The 20,041-nt window shown below is 46.2% G+C and overlaps 1 protein-coding gene across 1 annotated transcript in view; it reads right to left on the bottom strand.

The window, feature by feature from the left end:
• SDK1 (sidekick cell adhesion molecule 1) overlaps positions 1–20,041 on the bottom strand; it is an 858,579-nt gene that overhangs the window by 240,957 nt on the left and 597,581 nt on the right. Inside the window, 2 exon segments of the mRNA XM_045541236.1 lie at positions 7,680–7,870; positions 8,549–8,660. Of these exon segments, the coding sequence (XP_045397192.1) occupies positions 7,680–7,870; positions 8,549–8,660 (303 nt within the window).

Raw genomic sequence — 20,041 nt, 5'->3', positions numbered from 1 at the left:
TCTTTAAAACAAGGGGGAACCTAAGAGAGGAAAAAGAAAAATGAAAACTTAGCATTTCAAAGGAATGATTAAGGAGAAAAAGCTGAAGGTTTCTGAATGGAGGCAAAGTTAGGTATCAATTCTGCAATTATCTGGACCACTCAAGCAGAAACAATCTGCCTGAATTATCCACTCGGGCTGAGAGATGGCTGCAAAATCACTAGATGGAAGCAGCATCTTACTTAGTTTTTCGTGTGTATAGACCAGGCCTAAAGAAACCCTGCAAAGATTTAATGTCTACTTTTTTCCAGATGGTGTTCATTGCACACTCATGTATTCCCTATTCAGCCACATTTCCTTAATCAATAGTAATGAAGGCAGCATTATTTATATTCTAACTATACAGTGGCTGCGTCCCATCAAGGCCCTTGTGCGTGGGCCCTGACCCGTATTCATCAGTGAATGCTGAGTCAATATCTACAGTCATGATCTGATTAAAGGGATGTGAGGGGAAAAGGAAAAAAATCTGTTAAGCATCAACATTTGCTATGATTAAAATTTTCCTTTTCTTAGCTAAATATTTTATTCTTAGATAGCTTAGAGTCACATGCGGGTGTAAGAAATAACACTGAAAGCTCCCATGCATCCTTTACTCAGTTTCCCCCTACGGCAACGTCTTGCAAAATTGTGGCACATGTCACAGCCAGGATGCTGATACGGATACAATCAACCTGTCTTACCCAGATCTCCCAGCTCTGTTCGTGCCCAAGTGTGCGGGAGAGAGAATATGCATGTAAGGTTCTGTGCAACATTATCACGTGTGGTTCATGTGTGCACCACGTCAAGACACAGAATGTCCATCACTGTTATATATAAACGGTCAGCACCCGCAGGACCAGCCTGCCTTCCCCGAGGTACTGACTGTGGATGCTGTCTGGCACAATGCCCTGTGGCTTCCCTCAAGTCCAGGAAGGGACTCAAGGAGTTAGAGGTGAGGGGACCTTGCACTGTGACCCTATCTGGCTCAGACTGACTAAGTGCATGGCTCTGGGGCTGGCACGTGCACTAGGGACCTACAGGCCTGGCCAAGGCCACTCCCCTCTGAGTGGGGGCCTTCCTCAATCCCACCAGTTACCTGGCACACACCACACTGCCTGGTAGGCAAACTGACCCCCACTGCATTGACTCCACAGCACCTCGGCCTGGGCCAGGCCTGGAAGGGCAGCCTATGCTTGCAGGAGCCCACCCCCAGGGGAGTCTAGTCAGTCAGTACTAGGAAGGTGGAGAGTGGCATGGGCGGGCACATTCATTCGCTGTTGATGCTTGTGCCTTGTCCCAGAAGAGGCTTTCCGGGTAGCCGAGCAAGCGGCGTGGGTGTGGTGCTGCATGGGCCCCAGCGGCCTCACAGGCCCACGCAGCTCCTGGCCATCATTTCAGCCCCTCCCCACCTTGCACAGGTGCCATTTCTCTCAGTGCTGACGCTTCACATTATCCCAACCCAACAGGTGCTCAGAAGATTTCCCTCCCCATCCCCAGCTACTTTCGCCCACAGGGTCTGCTGTAAGGGAAACAAGCGGGAAATACCAGGCCTGTCCACCATGAGAAGCCTGCGAGTTAACAGTGAGGAAGTCCACTGTGAATTAGCTGCTCTGCACATAGACTTTTCCAACCACTTAATCTTCAAAGGGCAAAACGGTGAGCTAATCGGTAACAACTCATTCTAGAAAGGGTACACTGTGCCAACACAGACCCCCCTCTGGACTTTTATAAATCGATCACAACTGTAGCCAATAAGACTAGGGGTTGAAATGAACACGTCTATCTCTTGTTCGACTTGAAGACATCAGGAGAAGTTCTCGTGCCCTGTGTGAGATCGGAGTGTTAAGAAAAGGCCAGCACAGGCTATTTGCCTTCCACACAGCCCAGAACCCACAAGAGCAGCCTCAGGAATTGGGCACAAGCTCCCAGTTCCCCAATCTCAGACCAGAAGGTGGAGAGACCTCCCAGGCAGCCCCCAAGCCATGAACCTCCATCAAATTACCCCAGTCTCCAAAAGGCCAGGGTGACCGAGCGCAGGTTCCGGCCTCACGGAGGCAGCCATGGAGACGGCCCACACACACCAAGGATGCGTCATGCTTTCCTGTCCCCGAGGCTGGGTTTTAGCTTCTCAGTTGCAGGGCTTGTCTTGAGTGGGGATCACTGCAAGACCCAAAGATGCTCCCTGCTCTATACTCCCTTCCCCTCCAGAATGCCCCCTCAGCAAATCCCATGGTGTGCCCTTGGCCCCCACCGTCCACACTGCAGGCCTTTGTCCAGGGTGGTGGGACATCCACACCCAAATCCCAGGAGCCTGTGCATATGCTCTGTCACGTGGCAAGAGGGACTCTGCAGAGGTGATTCTGGTCTCTGACTTTGTAATAGGGAGATTGTCCTGGATTAGCTGGGGTGGGGGCAGCCTAATCACAGGAGCCCTTAAACACAGAGAACTTTCTCCAGCTGGACGCAGGAGAGAGAGGCAGAAGGGAGAGGAGGGAGTTTTCAATGTGAGAAGGACTTGGTCCACTGCCAGGTGGAGGTGAAGGTGGCCATGAGCCAGGGATGCTGTGGCCTCCAGAGCCTGCGATGACCCCTGGCCAGCAGCCAGTCCCACAGCCACGTGAACTGAACTCTGCCAACAAGTAAGGGAGCCTGGCAGTGGAATCCCACCAGAGCCTTCGGGGGGAGCCAGGCCAGTGGACACCTGCAGCCTGTGAGACCTGGAACAGAGAGGCCGGCTGACCCACCCGGACGTCTGACCCACAAGCCCAGGAGACAATACATTTCTATTATTTTAAACTGTTCAATTTGTGGTCAGTTCTCACAACAGCAATGAAAAAGCAACGTACCCATCTATTCCCTCTGCATGGAATGTCTTTCTCAACTTCATCTTGTTGGCAAATTTGGACTGAACCTTCAAAATGCAGTTCAAGCACCCCTTCTTCTGCAAAGGTTCCCTGACTTCCCCAGGCAGGCTCCATCTCCCCCTGTACCCTGACACTGGCGACCCATAGCCATATCCATCTCCCCCACACACTCTAGGTTTCTTCAGAGAACAATGTTGTCTTAGTTACCTCTGGGTTGGTTTTTTTTTGTTTTTTTTTTTTTGAGACAGGGTCTTACTCTGTCATCCAGGCTGGAGTACAGTGGTGCAATCACAGCTCAGTGCAACCTCCAGCTCCTGAGGTCAAGAAATCTGCCTATCTCAGCCTCCCACGTAGCTGGGACTACAGTAATCTGTCACATCCGGCCAATTTAAAAAAATTTTTTTTTGGTAGAGGTGGGGGTCTTGCTATGTTGCCCAGGCTGGTCTCAAACTCCTGGTTTCAAGCAATCCTCCTACCTTGGTCTACGAAAGTGCTGGAATTAGAGGCATGAGCCACTGTACCCAGCCCACCTCTGCATGTCTAGAACCCATCATAATTGCAGAGAAGACACTTAAAAACTATCTACTGGTAGAGACTACCAAAGATCTTAAAATAGCTTAAACTCCTTTAGGGGAGGAAACATGTCTAATTCTTCTTTGCAAATCCTCCTCCTCCATCTTCCACTCATGCCAACATTGCACTGAGTGCCTTACATACACTAAGAACTCAATAAATGACTGGTAAAGGGGCAGAGAAGACAGAAGAGGGCAAGAGAGCCTGGAAGGATGGGTGGGATGGGGAAGGGTATACAGAAGAGCCCATCCCCTAACCCTCAAGACAAATTCCTGCCCTGTCTCAGAGCACTGAGAGCTGGCCTGCACGCTGCACTCAGAAGCAAGCCACTCACACATCACTCGGTCTCTGGCTCACACAGTTCTATTATAATATAATACCTGCATTTTCTGAACTTCATTCAGTAATAAACTGCCATAAAGATAAGTTCTATAGTTTGGATTAACATCAATAACTAACTTGGGGGCTTCTCATACAGGTCATATGTGAAACCTATTTGTTTAAAAAAAATCTTAAGTTTGTCTTAAACCAATGTGACTGAATTCCAAGGCAAGTACTCTCTGCCCAGCTCCACAAGCAGGGGACTATTTTTGCCTGGGTTGTTGGTGGGAGCCCTTCACCCTGCCTCTGGGCAGAGGGTCTGCCATGTGCCAGGACAGCCTCCACCCCCACACTGCCCAGTGCTCCTGCGCTCCCACCACCTGAGCGTTCATCGAGCTGTATTTGACTGCCTTTGAAGGGACTGTCTTCCACACAAGAACCCTCAATGGCTGGGACCAGGGCTGTCTCTTCACTCCACTGTCCCCAACACCCAGCATGGGGTCTGGGATGTGAAACTCAATACACGTTTTTGTGATAAATGGAGGAAAGAAGGAAGAAACAAGGAGGAAAGGAAGAAAAGAAGGAAGGAAGGGAGGGAGGGAGGGAGAAAAGAAGGGAAGAGGGAGGGAAGGATGGAATGGATTTTATGTTGGGATATGATCATTTAAAAGGTGCTCAGTTTCAGCTCTAGAAGACTCGACAGTATAGCTACAGAATAACTTCTCAATTATGATATTGGTATCAGCTGAAAGATGCTACAAGTAATTTGTTATCTTGACAATAGATATTAATAATAGTTAAGGTCTTCAAATTTCTGAGTGATTTGTGTATAAAAAAATCAGAATAGATTTGAGACATACACAGATATCTCTCTATAATAGTTATTCTCACCCTCCCAAGTTTTTTAGTGGGCGCAAAAGGCCTGAGTACTAAGATGTGCACACTTATGGGAGTAGAGCAAGGAGGTGAATGGCTCTGCTTTGCGTGTGATGAGGAGAAAATGCTGACTGTGTGAAGGAGAAGTATATAAGCTGCATCTCACTGAGTCTAAGATGCCGCATGCATTATAACAAAGTCATGCCAATGGCAAACAGAACTGCTACTTCAGTACTTCTGTGACAGACATTCCTTCTTTTAATCATCACGTTATGAGCTGGTGTCATTTCTACATGTCTCCATTCTATGAATGTGGAAACTGAGGCCAACAGAAGCAAAGACACTTGTTCAAGTCAGTGAATGGTGTAGTGAGAATTTGGACCCGGTTCTGTCCTCAAAGCCCGTATGATTACACATCAGGCAACGCCCACCCCCACCCCCTACCCCGTGTGTACCAGATGCTTCAAGGGCACAGCTGAGAGGGAGTCAGTCTTCTCCCTGGTGAGAAGCCCAAGGCAGTCACGGCAGAGGTGATGTTTGAGAGGGCAGTGGCACTAAGGGCAGGGGGACACCCTTCCCACACACAGGGCTGAGCAGATGGCTTGGGGTGGTCCCCCGAGAAGCAGGCCCTGCCTGGGCAGGGCTGGATGCCAGTAGGTTTTTGGGAGGTGACGAAGTACCATAAGGGGAGTGCAGAGGTCAGCTAGAAGGAGCATGTGACCAAGGCAGCTCCCACTGCGGGCGAATGGAGCCTCAGCCCAGGGGACGCTCTGGAAGCCAGCATAGAACACAACCCCTTCAGGAGCGGGGGGCCTGGGTACTTACCCACCAGCTCCTATGAGACGCTGGCTGAGGCTGCTCCGGGGGTGTCACTCCAGCAACTCCAACTTGCCACAGTGGGCAAAGCTGGCTCCAGCAGCCAGGAACACAGCCAGGAGGGAAACAGAGGCACTGGCGGTTGGAAGCCACACAGGGCAGAGGAGGTGAGGGATGTGCTAGGCACAGAGTGGTGACATGAGTGTGTCGGGCTGTGTGTGCTGTGGGGAAGCAAGAGGTTGTGTGGATTATGTGGAGGGGCTGGTCATCCACTGGGCGGCCACAGGCCTTTCAGTAGGCGTGACGCTGCCTGGCCCAGAGCTCTGTGCTCCTGTCTAAGCCACAGAAATTAGGCAACACAGCAGGGAAGGCAACAGGTGGGTAAACAGCCACAACTGGTCTGTCTTGTCTCATCAGTAAGAAATGAAAGTCACTGGGAGCCCATTTGCTTCTGTTTTCTTTTGTCTGCATGCTCATGTCAATAGCCCTGTGACAGGTCCACTGGCGACAGCCCTGGGAAACTGGTAGCATGCCTGAGGATCCCTCTGTGGCAGCTGGGCGTGGCCTCATAATCTCACAAAATCCCTCTGAATTGACAGAGACACTCTCTTCAGGGCTTTTCCAGTAAGATCTAACCACAAAATCATACTGGCCACAGCAAATTCTTATGAATAAAGGGGATTTAAATCAACACCATAAAGAAGGGAAGTGTGTTCGTGCACCTTTAAAAGTCAGAACACAGAGAGATGCTAACTCCAGAGAACTCAAAAGTGATCTGCTTTGGAATTCATATATAAATGCAAAACCAAAGTTCATAGGATAGATTTAAATATTTTAAAAAGGAATTATGATTGAAACAAACGTTCTAGTTTACAGGGAGACAAATTTCTTCCCTTGTTTAAATTACCCTAAAATATTTCAACACAATATAGTCTTGTCTACTAGAGATTTACACATCACAAATTTTAATTTTGGTTCAATCTATAATGTGCTGTGCTCATATAGCTATAGATCAACCTTGATGAAAAAGTCTTTGCAGAGAATGGGATGTGATATTTACATCGATAGCGAAAGTACGGATGAGAAAGGCAGCAAAAGAGCCAGCTCAGATCCCTAGTGTAGAATCCGCAATGATTTGTGACTTGAAGCCTGCTTTCTCTGATATCTTTTCATTCTCTCATGCTTCTTTCAGAGGGACTGACAGATGTGCACTGCATTGTATTTAGCAGTCATATTTGGGACACAAAGCCATCTTCCTAATAATTTACAGGAATGTGACATGATCAAGGCAAACTACACATTTTATAGAGTATTCCTTGATTCTCTTGCCAATTTCAGAGGAAAATACAAGCTTTTATTTTTTTTCTTATTTTGCAAAGTGGCAAACTGCAAAATATATTATTTAAGGAGCAATTGCTTCCTGAAGGTTTTCTTCTTCTTTGATCTTTCATATTCTCAGTTCCCCCTGCTCCCAAAGAAGAGAGACAAAGTAGAGATTCTCCTTCCTAGAGTCTGACCCGTCTAGGAAGACAGGTCACTACAATAGTAACCACAGCCACTTAGGAAGAATAAATGTATGATGGCAGCCAGAAAAATGAGAGAAATAAAGGCACTTGCCTCACAGCTTAATGTAATCCTTATCATAATCTGATAATAAATTTAGGATTTCTTTAACCGCTGAGAAATGTGCACTTCCTAAACACTGATATTTTCTAGCACTTAGAGCTCGGCCACTCACATGTACTTAATTTTATCTCCTCTTTCTCCTTGGTTCAGGAATAATATTTTGCCCATTTTTAGGAAGCATCTCTGCTCTCACTTTTTAGTTTAACAAAAGGTAACATTCAACAGTTTTAAATTTTCTTCTGGGTCAAAAAAATAAAAACGATAACAGAACACTTTCTGAATACTGATCGTAACAGCCAAGGGAGAGTTCCAGCGAAGCACGGCCAGCATCGGAAGGTGGTATGTATGACAAGAATTTCACCACTCTATTTCCCAAGCTTTAGGACAGAAAGTATTTAGAACAGCAACACTTTGGATTTAATGGATTTATATTCTTGGAAAAGAAGAAGAGGATGAATTTGGAAGATAAACTCCACCTCATCTCCGTTTGCTGAGTTAAAAATAAAGCCGGTGCAATGTAGGTGTTACTATTTGGTTTCCATGGAAGTGTCAGTGTGGGGACACTATCTGAGGTTTGAGCGTTACCTATGATGGAAATAAAGGCTCTCGCCCGAGCTGGCTCGAAAGCGCTCCCTCTCAGCACGGCCTCGCACACGTACGCCCCGGTGTCCGCGGACGTCGGGTTGCTGACGGTGAGGCGCCTCCCGAAGCTGTGCAGGCCGCTGGTGATTCTCACCCCGTTTCTCCTCCAGCTCACACTCAGCTCCTCCACGGGCCTGTGAGAACAAAGGGCACCGGTGACAGTAATTGTGAGCCACGTAGATGGCGATAATAATAACTTCAGGCATTCAGCACAAGCTTGACACGGCTAATTCTACCAGGAACCACGGCGAGCTGAGCAAGGGACATTTAAAAATCAATCCAGATAGAACTCTACTCCCTTACAGCACGCATCAACGATACATTCTGCTCAAGGGCTATTGAGCAAGGATAGCTAATTGCAGTAGCAATGGACCATCAGTGCTAATGATTCCATTTGCTCAGGAAAAGAATGTTTAAAATAAATACTACTAGGGGACACAGTTACATGGAAGGTGTAATCATCCGAACTTGTTTCTGGAGCGGCCACTAACTAGGCAGAGAACACCCAGGACCACAGAGGAAAGGAACAATGAACTCCTCCCTCTGCTACTTGGTGGCCTCAAGCCCTCTTCCCTCCCAGGCCGCCCACCGCCCACAGCTACATGGAAAGCACCGCCCTGTCGCAGCGGAAGCCTTGGGGAAGCTATCACACCCAGCTCCCTGTCTTGTCAGGCATCCCGTTCGTGGCCAGCTGGACCAACAAGACCACTGTTGCTAGAAGGTTGAACCACATGTGCCACTGTCTTTTTCTGTCATTGTCTTGTCACAGGTAGTATTTATTAGTATTCCTATGCAAGGAATGTGACTCATACCTGGCACTGGCTATGCATTCCAAGGTGATCTCACTGGACCCAGCCACAACACTCCTGTTGCCGGGGGGAACCACAATCGTGGGAGCCATGGTTTCAGGTGCTCCAATATCTCCTGGGCAGAGAAAACAAAAATGTTCATGGAACTCTTCTAAGTACAGTAGTACCTTCTCATCTGAGGGGGTATTTTCCAAGGCCCCCCAGGAGATACCTGAACCAAAGATAGTACCAATCCCTATAAACACAGATGTCTCCAACTTATGATGGTTCAACAACCTATAATTTTTCAACTTTATGATGGTGCAAAAGCAATATACAGTTAGTATGATCCTCAACTTATGATGGGGTTATGATAATGTGTTTTCAACTTGTGCCATTTTCAACTTAAGATGGGTTTATTGGAACGCAGCCCCATCATAAGCCGAAGAGCATCTGTGCTACGAGTTTCCCTACACAAACATACCTATGATCAAGTTTAATTTATAAATTAAGCACAGTAATAGATTAACAACGACTAGTAATAATAGAACAATTATAACAACATACTGTAATAAAAGATATATGAATGTGGTCTCTCTCCCTTTTTCTGTCTCTCTCAAAATCCCTTATTGTACCATGCACATCTACTCCCAGACCATGTGACCATGAGTAACCGAAACCTCAGAAAGTGAAACCATCGATAAGGGGGACTACTATGTAGAAGACGGGATGATTAGAACATGACAAACAAAGGACATAGTCAAGCTGCACCGATAGGAAACCCAGAATCTCATGACCCTACCCGAACTCCCTATAAGGAACCCTGGGGTGTGGTCACTGTCACTGGCCTTCATCAGACCATAATGACCGGGGTCATTATGAGAATCCACAGGCTGTGCTAGAACGCACGTATAACCGACAGCGTTATGTTACTGCTTGGTACTGCTTCGTATGGCTAAGGATCTTTAAGTTGTTGAGCATTTTTCAAAATACTCGCTGGCTTTATTTATTTTTATTGATTTAAGACTCTGCTTATTGAGTTCTCTAGTCTACTGCTATTTTCAAATTCATTCAAGTCCACAAATATTTCATATGTCAGGCACTATGCTAGGCACAGGTATCATTAGAAAGTGGCTGGCTTTCTTCCTGGAGCCCAGAGGTGATTCCCTAGAGCAAATACATCCAGTTAACAAAGTCTTCCGTTCCATGATTGCCAGTTTCAATCCTTTTCCTTTTCTGAAAAGTAAATATCCTGAATCTCCCTTTTTTTTTTTAGTATCAAACTATAAATAATTTAGCTCACACTTCTGGTGACAAGGGGAAAAATATGACATATTTTTGCCACTTTAAAATACATGTAACATCAAAATTAAACTACCCACAGTACACTTTACTACTGTTTATTTAGGGAAAATGAAGAGTGATCAAACATTTCTAGAACAGAGATTTCAATAAAGGGTGGAAATGTAAGAGACTGGAAACAAAAATAAATTTAAACAACAGCAAATGCAAAATGCTTCCTCTGTGCTTCACGCCGAAGAGTCCTGCGCCACTGTGAGCAGCTGAGGGAACCCTGGCACAGGAAAGGTTCTAGCCTGCCTGGCTGGTGGTGAGGTCGGGGCCATTGAGAATAACAGGAAAGAGAGGACTGGCCTCGTATCAACACTGATTTCCCGCAGCTCTGCTTTCTGCCATTCACTGCCTAAGCACTATGTGATTTTTGTATTAAAGGTGCACATGATTTTAAAAAGAAAAACAAAAAGCTTGAGGCACGCAGTGCCAACAACTGAATTTTTTTAATCCTATACATTGATCACATGATGTGAGGCTGAGTCTCACTTCTCCTCAGGTCCCCTGGAGAGCTGAGAGGCAGCCCTCACCTTCCCCAAACGCCCTGGCTCTGAAGTCAGCAGCCTGCCAGGGCTCCCCTGCACACCTTCCCGCTGACACTCTCCCTTTATAATATTGTAGAGATTGTTGGGCTGGTTATCAGATTTCTGAGGAGATGCCAGAGTACAGACACACTCATGATGGGGCAAAGGACATAAACTGAATGCCAATCAGATTAACGACCTGCCTGTCATCTGTGAAAGTCGCTGATGAGGAGAAACGACCTGAGAAGCTAATATTTGCAAATAGTTATGAGAAGTGAAGGAGAGCAGCAGCAAATGCTGAAAGGTCACTGAGCAAGGTGCTAATTTGGCATTAATCACTGCTCAGCCACGGTGGCAGAAAGGAAGCCCATGCTCAGCACTGGGGGGGACACCTGGGGAGGACAGTCATCAGGCCACTCAGTCCCCTCCTCCCCAGGCCGGTGAGCCTGGGCTCCAGGCTGACTCAAGAGATTGTGCAGGAGCCAGAGAAGCCCCTAGGCTGAGTGCACAGCCGCTCAGGGGCAAGTGGAGCCGGTGCCCCATGCGCCACTCCATCGGGGGTGTCAGCTACAGGGTAGAAAGGGGAACTAGTCCTTAGTTCTGGCTCATAGAGAACAATAAGCACACATGAATACGCTGTTTCAGTGTACCCTCCCCCAACAGACCCCAAAGGACAAGCTGAGTGACTTGCTCAATTCAGGGTTAGTGAATAGTCTGCTCTCTAACCTGACCTTCTAACTCCAACTCCTTTGTTCTTTCTCATGACAAACGCATAAATGCCACAGGATTCTTGTTAGAGAAGTAGACAGGGGAAGAGATGTAGAATAAAATTTAATAGTGCCTTAAAAGAGCAATGGTAGTATACACACAAGGTCACTGGTAAGGTGAATTCGACTCAATGGAAATCGCCACAGCAAAATCAAGGTATGTAGGTCCTCTGACTGCAAAGCCCATGCATTTTCCATTGAAATTGTGCAAAAACATTTCAGTAAAATTTTACGTAAGTGACTAGAACACAGATATCCCAATAGCAAGGACAGTGCTCATCATAGTACAAAATTCTGATGTACTCTCTTCTTTTAAAAGTTGTTTTTAAATTTCAATCAAATTCATATACGTACATAAAGTACAAAAAGGCTTAAAATGAAATGAAACCATGCCCTCCACACCCAAGGCAATCTCCTCTAAATCTTTTAGTTTTTAATTCCTTGTCTTTAGCATCTATTTCTATTTCTTGATTTTCCAATCTTAGACATTATCTATGAACTTTCTGCTATGATGCATGAACTTTCAGCTGACTTATACCATTTTGTACATCCCCTCAAATAGGATTTTTCATTCTTCTGTTATTTACCTTTGTAATTGTAATTTAAATATACACATTTTTTAAAAAGGAAAGGAAATTAGAAATCCCAGAAAAACAAAAAAAATCTATAGAAGAGAGAAATATAATCATTGTATACTACCTAGATGTGCAGTGGATAATCTTTACAGAGTAAATAAAATATAAACATTGTATATTTATTTCAACTTTGGAATTAATCTATAGTCCAAAATGGAAGCTGTAATTCTGACTATGAAACAGTGTAAATGTTATTAATCTTGATGATGTAAAACTACAGAAGACAGAGCAAAGTGGAAGAGAACTGAAGGGAAGGGTGGCTTCCCATCACACAACAGAGTAAAAGATACTGTTTCCAGCAGCACAAGAAACAAAGGGTGTGTGTGTGTGTGTGTGTGTGTGTGTGTGTGTGTGTGTGTGTGTGTGTGTGTGTGTGTGTGTGTGTGTGTGTGTCTTAAAGTCACAAAGGTAAGGAACAAAAGAACTAAAAATACGGTTTTAATTGTATGGAGAAGGATGTGTGAAGTGGTGTAAGTGAGCTGAAAGTTCATCCATCATTGCAGGAAGTCAATAGATAATGTCTAAAATTGGCAACCAAGAAATAGCAATAGATACATATAATTAACACATGGAGTTAAATACTAGAATAAAGGGCTAAATTGAGAGGAGAATGCCTTTGGCATGAGACTGGGGGCAATTGTTGCATTTCATTTTAAGCCTTTTGTACTGTTCTCTTTAGTCCATGTGCAGGCAATCTGCTGAGCTCCCTGTTCAGTGTGGACTTGTCCTCCAAGCCTGCCCTCTGCTGCATTCTTGGGTCCTATCCACTGTTCCGTGGACCTCACTCTCTCCCTCTTCTTGGCTTATGTCCTCATTTTGCTACAGCAACCTCGAGTAACTCACTAAGAAGAATGTATGTGGAAAAGGTAAATTTGCGAAGTTCTTGAATGATGGAACGAATGGTTTTATTCTGCTTTCACATGTAGTTGGTTGCCTGAGCAGAAAACTCCAAGTAGAAACTCGCCTTGGAACTTTGAAGACACTGCTCCACTGTCTTCTAGCGTCTAATGTTATAGGGGGAAGTCTGAGAAGCCTGATTCTATTTGTAGGTAATCTTGTTTGCTTTTTCTCTCTCTGAATTTTTGGAATATTCTTCACGTATTTCTGTGGTCCCCAACCCCCGGGCCTAGGACCAGTACTCATCTGTGGCCTGTTAAAAACTGGGCCACACAGCAGGAGGTGAATGGCAGGCAGGCCTGGGAAGCTTCACCTGTATTTACAGCCACTCCCCTCACTCACATCACTGCATAAGCTCTGCTTCCTGACGGATCAGCAGCAGCATTAGATCCTCACAGGAGCACGAACCCTGCTGTTAACTGGGCACACGAGAGGTCTAGGTTGTGGCTCCTTATGAGAATCTAATGCCTGATGATCTGAGGTGGAGCTGAGGCAGTGATGCTAGTGCTGGGGAGCAGCTGCAAATGAACATTATTATCAGAGAGGTTTGACTGCACAATAAACGTAATGCGCTTGAATCATCCCCAAACCATCCTCCCCTCCCCAGTCCGTGGAAAAACTGTCTTCCATGAAACCAGTCCCTGGTGCCAAAAGGGTTGAGGACTGCTGATGTATTTAATATTATTATACAATGTACCTACGTGTGGGGACTTTTGTGCTCTGTGGCAGGTACCTCACAGGCCCTTCCACTTTGGAGATGCCCCCATCAGTTCCTTCATAATTTTCTGCCCTCTGTTTTCTCTGTTCTCTCTTTCTAGGGCTCTCATTTTAGGACTCTGCATTGATTCAGTATGTTTCTCACCTTTTTCCAGTGTTTTACTTTTTTAAATTTTGGAATGAGTTCCTCAACTTTATCTTCTAACTGGTGTTTTGAATTTTTACTTCAGCAACCATATTGTAATTCCCCAATGTGTTTTTTTCCCCCGATTGTTCGTTTTTTATAGCATTCTGTTCTTGTTTTATGGATGAAATAGACTTCCAAATCTCTTCAAAGGTATAAACACTTTTTCAAGTTCTGTTTTATTTGTTTCCTCTGGCATCTTTTTTTCTCCCTATTTGTTAATTCGCTGTCTTTCACAGTACAGGCTTTCTTCAAATGACCCTTTAGGGTCCTTTTATACCTAAGGATGAACTGGGAGATATCAATTGATAACTTCACTTCAGTCAGGTGGGAAACTCACTACTATTCGGAAGGAAACCTAAATCCCAGAGTGCAGAGGTCTTTTCTCCGGGACCATTCATTCTCAGTGGAGAGGAATCCTTACCGGTTTGTGTGTCTACCTATTTATTTTAGCTTTTGAGTATTCTGCTCACAGTGGTAGGGGTAGGAAGCAGACTGCTCCACATGCAAACTACCACTGAATCCCGCTCTTTCAGTTCTACGCAGTAGCTAGCCCCTCCGTGGGAAAGAAAGTCTGCTCCAGGTGTTACAGACTGAGCCCTCCTCCCCTGAGCATCAGAATTCCTCTAACCAAGACTTGCTTTCCAGACGTTTGTTTTTTTCCAGATGTTTGTTTTTATCCCTTATTTGGTAAGGGTTCCTCTCCCTTTCTTTTGGGCAATGGGGACCTATGTCTCTTTTTTCTTACTGCTATTTAGCGGGTTTTTAAGCAAGAGGAAGTAAATGGATATGCTTTGTCTGCCATTTTTAACCTGCTATGATGACTTTTCTGTCGAAATATTTTCCATATTTAATTTTTAGAGGAAAAATGGAAAGATTATGTAAGCACTTTTAAAAGAATTTAACAACCTCTTTATTTCTGTTATTCACATAGTTATCTGATGTATAATAAACATTGAACAAATACTCAATGATTAATTTATCACCAATATTCTACAAGAATGAGCCACCACTACTACCACCAATTACCCTCTCCTTCAACATCCTACATTAAAACATTTTTTAAATGCCATATATCATGTACGGAGAATTATTTCCAAGAACAATGAAAAGAAAATGGAAAGAGAGAAGGGGACTCTATTTTACCAAGCTCCTGTATAGCCACTAAACATTTTGCTAAATGGTTTACCCGTTTAATCTAACAGCCACCCAAGATGATAGCTATTATTAGCCCCCTTGCATAGATGAGAAAATTGAGGCCCAAAGTCACATGGCTTCAGATGATAAAGGTTTTAACTCAAGAAATGTCTTCATCCAAAGTTTATAATCTTTCTTTCACATAAGGCTGCCTCCTCCTAATAAAAACTTTGGTTCTGCTCAGTTAACCAAAAATTAAATTAACTAGAACACTCCTTCCCCCAAGCATTTCCTTAATTGCGACTTTACGGTAGCTTTCACAACTGAACATTTCCCAGGCTGGTTTTAGGTGGTTGGAGGTGAAGACACTGAATCAAAAGAGTATTTCTGCAGAAGTCAGCAACAAATGGGCACCAGGTAGCTTCAGAGGCAGAAAGGCAAATATTTTAGACGAAGCCTCTTTGTAGTTACAGGAATAAAGAACTCAGAGCAGAGGGAAATGGAAGCTAATCCTAGTCAATTTCCCCCACATGAACCTCTTTTCTCACTGAAAGAGGCAGAGTAGGGAGAAATTGTCTAGGTCACATTTAATTAAAAAGTACATTTAAAGAATATCAAGTCTCTGAAACATAAAAAAAAAAAGTTCAAAGTTAACCTGAACTGCTAAGCTGTGGAATTAGCACAGATAAAGTAGGATAAATGGAAAACAGCCCACTTCACTGCAACCAAGCACAGGTTTTAGGTGGCAGAGCCGGCATGTGATAAAAGGCAAGTCACGGAGACACAACAAGGAGTGGGGGGAGGTGGCAGTCCAAGACCTAGAAGGAAGGGAGGAAATAAACCCCGCCACGGGGGTACCTGGGCACAGGGCATTCCAGGCAAAGAAGACAGAGACCTGGATGCAGGATGTGCTTGTTGTGCTAGAACAGACAGTGAAGGGGGCAGGCAGCTCACGTGGGGAGGGATAGGCTCAGGTAGGGCCTGGTGGGCTGCTGTCTTCTGAATGGGGAGGGGAAGGTTTGGGGTACAGGGGTGATATGACATGACCTTATTTTAAAAGCACCAAGCTCTGGAGACTGTGGGGGGCAAAGGAGGACTTGGGGAGGCTGGCCAGGTGACTGGAGAGCCCATGAAAGACACAGGGATATCAGGGCGGGGGCGGGGGCAGTGTTATCTAGGTTTAGGACATTGTCAAAGGCAGAGTTGCAGAATTTGCTGATGGATTGGCTATAGCGCTAGCTGCAGAGCTGGATCCAGAAGAGAGAAGTTGCCATTTCTGAGATGGAAAAACCTGGGGGAGGGAAACGGAGAAAGCTGTGGGGGTAAAGTTGGGATTTGGTTTGGAGGGTGTTAAATGCAAGATATGGCTCATCACAGGGACAGCAGTGACCCGGGGGTGCCTTCCACACTCGGCCTTTCCCCTCTCTACCCCCTTTGGTCCCACCAATGCCCCCTAAGAAAGCCGCCCGCCTCCTGGGAGGAGGCAGTGAGCAGCATCTCCCTGGCCTGGGTTCCCGTCCCTGCCCCGGCCAGTCCGAGAGGGCTCTCCTTGGCGCAAAGCAGGGCAGCCAGTGGGCAAATCCAGCCCACACTCCCCTGCAGGTTCCTGGGGCATCATGCCCACTCTGGTCTGTGCCTGGAGTCCTCGATGGGCATTGTCCTTCCCCACTGAACCCTGCTTTCTCCAGCGCTGCACACCAGATCCCAAAGGCATTCACCGAGCAGTTTCTGGACACCCCCTTCCTGGTCCCCACAGGATGGAGCTTCCTACTTCCCCAGGGTGGAGTTTGCAGTTGTCCCTGAGGCCTGAAGCAGGTATGTAACTTGCTTTGTCTGCCAATGCCCTCCAAAGTACAGCTCAGCTCCTCCTGCCCCAGCTCTGCTCTGCCCTGCTCTGGTCCCAACCCTGCAAAACTGCCTGAGTTCCCTTCTCACTTGAACTTCTCTGTGAGGAAGCCAGCCCTGTCCTGCCAGTGCATAGTGCTGACCCGATGATGACCTGCTGAGCCTTGACTACCAAACCTTTCTTCCCAACCAGGTCCAAGCTGGCCCCTGGACAAGCTGGTATAGAGTGTGGCCAGGTCCTGCACGCAGACCCCTACCCCTACTCCAGCCCGTGGTCCTTCCCATTCCAGGTATCTCCTCCTCCCCCAGTGATCCCAGCTGAAGTTCCCATGTGCCCTACAGCTGAGAGGCATATTATGAGGAGAACTGAGGTTAGAATCCAGAGAACCTGGAAATATTCATGGCTCCTGACTGTTTGGGGGCAAGTCACTTAACTTCTCTGAGCCTCATGTGTAAAACACTACCCATCTCACAGGGCCATTAAAAACAAAACAAAACAAAACAAAAACCTAGAATGGGATTCCATTGCTAGCTCACACCTGTAATCCTAGCATTTTGAGAGGCCAAGGCAGGAGGATCTCTTCAGGCCAGGAGTTTAAGTCCAGCCTGTACAATTTAGCGAGACCCCCATCTCTACAACAAAATAAAATAATAGGCTGGGCATGGTAGGGTGTGCCTGTAGTCCCAGCTACTCAGGAGGCTGAGGCAGGAGGATTGCTTGAACCCAGGAGTTTGAGGGTGCTGTGAGCTATGATAACGCCACTACACTCCAGCCTAGGCAAGAGAGCAGACCTTCTCTCAAACAAACAAATAAATACAAGAATATATGTGGGTATCTCCATATGCATGCATGTACAGATGATGCCTGTCAGTTAGTGACTGACATATAGGAACCAGTGCCCGAACTTAGTGGGCATTAATATTATTGTCATAAAGGTGGGAACAAAGTACCCACTCCCTGCTCTGGGCCAAGGTTTCCTCCATCTCTCTTGCTGGTGATGTCCTCCTCAGGATGGCCTGAAGGTGCTTGGACCAGCGGCTGCTCTGTGCCCAGGTGTGTGCAGAAGAATGCTGAGCCTAAACCTTGTGGGAGGCCAGCCAGCCTGCCCACAGCTCAGAGGGAGGAGCCTGCACTTGGAGCTCTAAGCACAGTCGCATTTCCCTGGACACTTGTTACAAAGATCTCAACACCTCGTTAAAAAACACAGCCTTCCTTCTTCAGAAAAAGTTTATGCCCTAAAAAAGTGGGATTTTTTTAGAACATCTGAGAGAGCAAATCCCATGTTTTGGTTTTCTCTGTTAAAACCACTGTCTGTCTCTGTTAAAACCACCAAAGACAGTGCTCCTGGAAAACACCCTCGGGAGATCTCTGCAGCAGCTGGGGCAGGGACAAGGCCGGGGGTCTCACCTATGCACTGCCAGGCTTCTCCCTGTGCCACGCCAGAAGACAAGGTCAAATGCTTCCCTCAACCAAAAGATGCTAAGTCATATTTGTCCTGAGACACAAAACGCACGTATAACTTTCATGTGAACATGTGCAAAATGAGCAATACAAGTAGATGCATCCAACAAGAGGTGGCTTATTACAAGACAAACTGTAGCACAAATGCCAGAAATTCTAGGATTAAACAGAATTTCTAGGTTTTCATTTTGTAGTGCACCTATATCTATAGGGTTTTTATTTTTGTAAAAAATAGGATCCTGTTAGGTCCAGAACCAAGAGGGAGACACATGAAGCCTTTGTTTAGCAAAATGGTGTTTATTTTGAGCACCTGGGTGCATCTGGATTGAGGCCAAAAGAGCGTCCACCACCAAGGGAGGGGAAAGCCTTGAGTTGTATAGAAGGATTTTCCGGGGGTGGGGAGTGAGCAACACCTGCAGAGATAGGGGAGGAGGATAGCTTTGTCCTTATCAGAGGGGATAGGAATGCCAGCTACAGCTGTCTGTTAGATTTACAAACTCCGGGGACTCTCCAGACTCTTGCAGCTATTGTTTTATAAGCCTAAGTTTTGCATTAACTGCATTCTGTCCTATACATAGTCTTCGGGTTCCCACCCGGAACAAACCTAACAGATCCCATCAAAAGGCAAACATGTAAGGAGGTCTACAGGACCATTTCAAACCTCAACATCTTCCTGCTCCAAAACAATTGTTCTAAAATTTGTAGAAACAAAAGAGAAAATAAGATTCAAAACAAACCAAGGAAATAGATCTTCTTTTAAAAGCTCCATTTGAGCAATAAGTTCTTTGGCTTATTTTGAATCTTTTTACAACATTCATTAATGATATTTATTGACTGTGTTGTCCAGATGAAATAATTAATGGTTACAAAAATGTCTTAAAATTTTGCCCACCGGGTATCTGGAAAGAACAAGAAGTGATCACTCTCCAGCCAGTGCTGTGGGTACCCTGGCTCCTTGGACTATGCTCTCGTCTCACTGTGGCAGTATTATCTGTTGATAGACCTGCCCATCTTCTGAAGTAGGAGGGACATACGTGTTGAACTTAGCAAAGTGCCCAGCCTACAACAGCCCTTCTATAAGCACTTGCTGAAAGAAGAATTAAGCTTGTCCATATATAGCACGTTGGTTATCATTATCAGAGCATTACTGCGGTAGGATGGTAATGACAGTAACATCTGTCTCTTATTTGGAGTGCCTGGCGCAGGCCCTACACTAGCACTAGGGGTACGAAGTTTAGCTGGGTGAGGTCTGCATCACCTAGAGGTCTGGGTTTAGCAGGAAGGCAGCCACGTGAACACAGCAAGTACTAATGTGTTGTCGAGGGAGCTATGAGAGGCGAAGGAGAAGGATGAGGCAGGGCGTGGTGGGTGGGGTGCTAAGATCACTTCTTCTAGGGGAATTAGGAAAGGCTTGAGCAGGGAAGAGGATGGATCTTTCCCAGCAGGCGAGGGGAGGAAAGGCAGTTTAGGAATAGAAGAAAATGTGAGTAGTTCTTGATGGCTGAGATGCAACGAGGGTCTGGGGGTGGCCAGAGCTGGCCACTGAGGAGGTTGGCGGTGGGCGGTCTAGCTGAGGAGTTTGGACTTTATCCAGCGAAGACTGGAGAGTCACCGGAGGGCTTTCAGGAGGACAGTAAAGATCAGGTTGCACACTGTCTACAGTGTGTGAGAATGAACTGCAGCGGGGAGACTGGAGCCAAAGGCCACCACAGGGCTCGGGGACAAGGCACCAAAGCCTGGTGAGTCAAGGGTGTCCCAAGGAGCATGAAGAAAGAGGAAGGGTGAGATTGATAGCCCGACTGGAGGTAAGAGGGAGGGTTGAGAGGACCAGAGGCAGCTGTTGCTGCCAGCTTCTCTCCAGGCTCTGGCCTGCGTGGTCAGGTGGGTGGTGGAGCAGCTTATTATAAGTGGACACTCAGAGGCAGAATGGGACTGGGGGTGGTGGCATTGGCATGTTGGGAGGGAGGAAAAGGGGCCATTTGGGGAAGAAGCCTGTGCT

Source organism: Lemur catta, chromosome 2 (assembly GCF_020740605.2).
Source record: "Lemur catta isolate mLemCat1 chromosome 2, mLemCat1.pri, whole genome shotgun sequence".
Classification (NCBI taxonomy): Eukaryota; Metazoa; Chordata; class Mammalia; order Primates; family Lemuridae; genus Lemur; species Lemur catta.
Note: the sequence above shows the minus strand (reverse complement) of the source record. Positions and strands in the feature narration are given on the sequence as shown.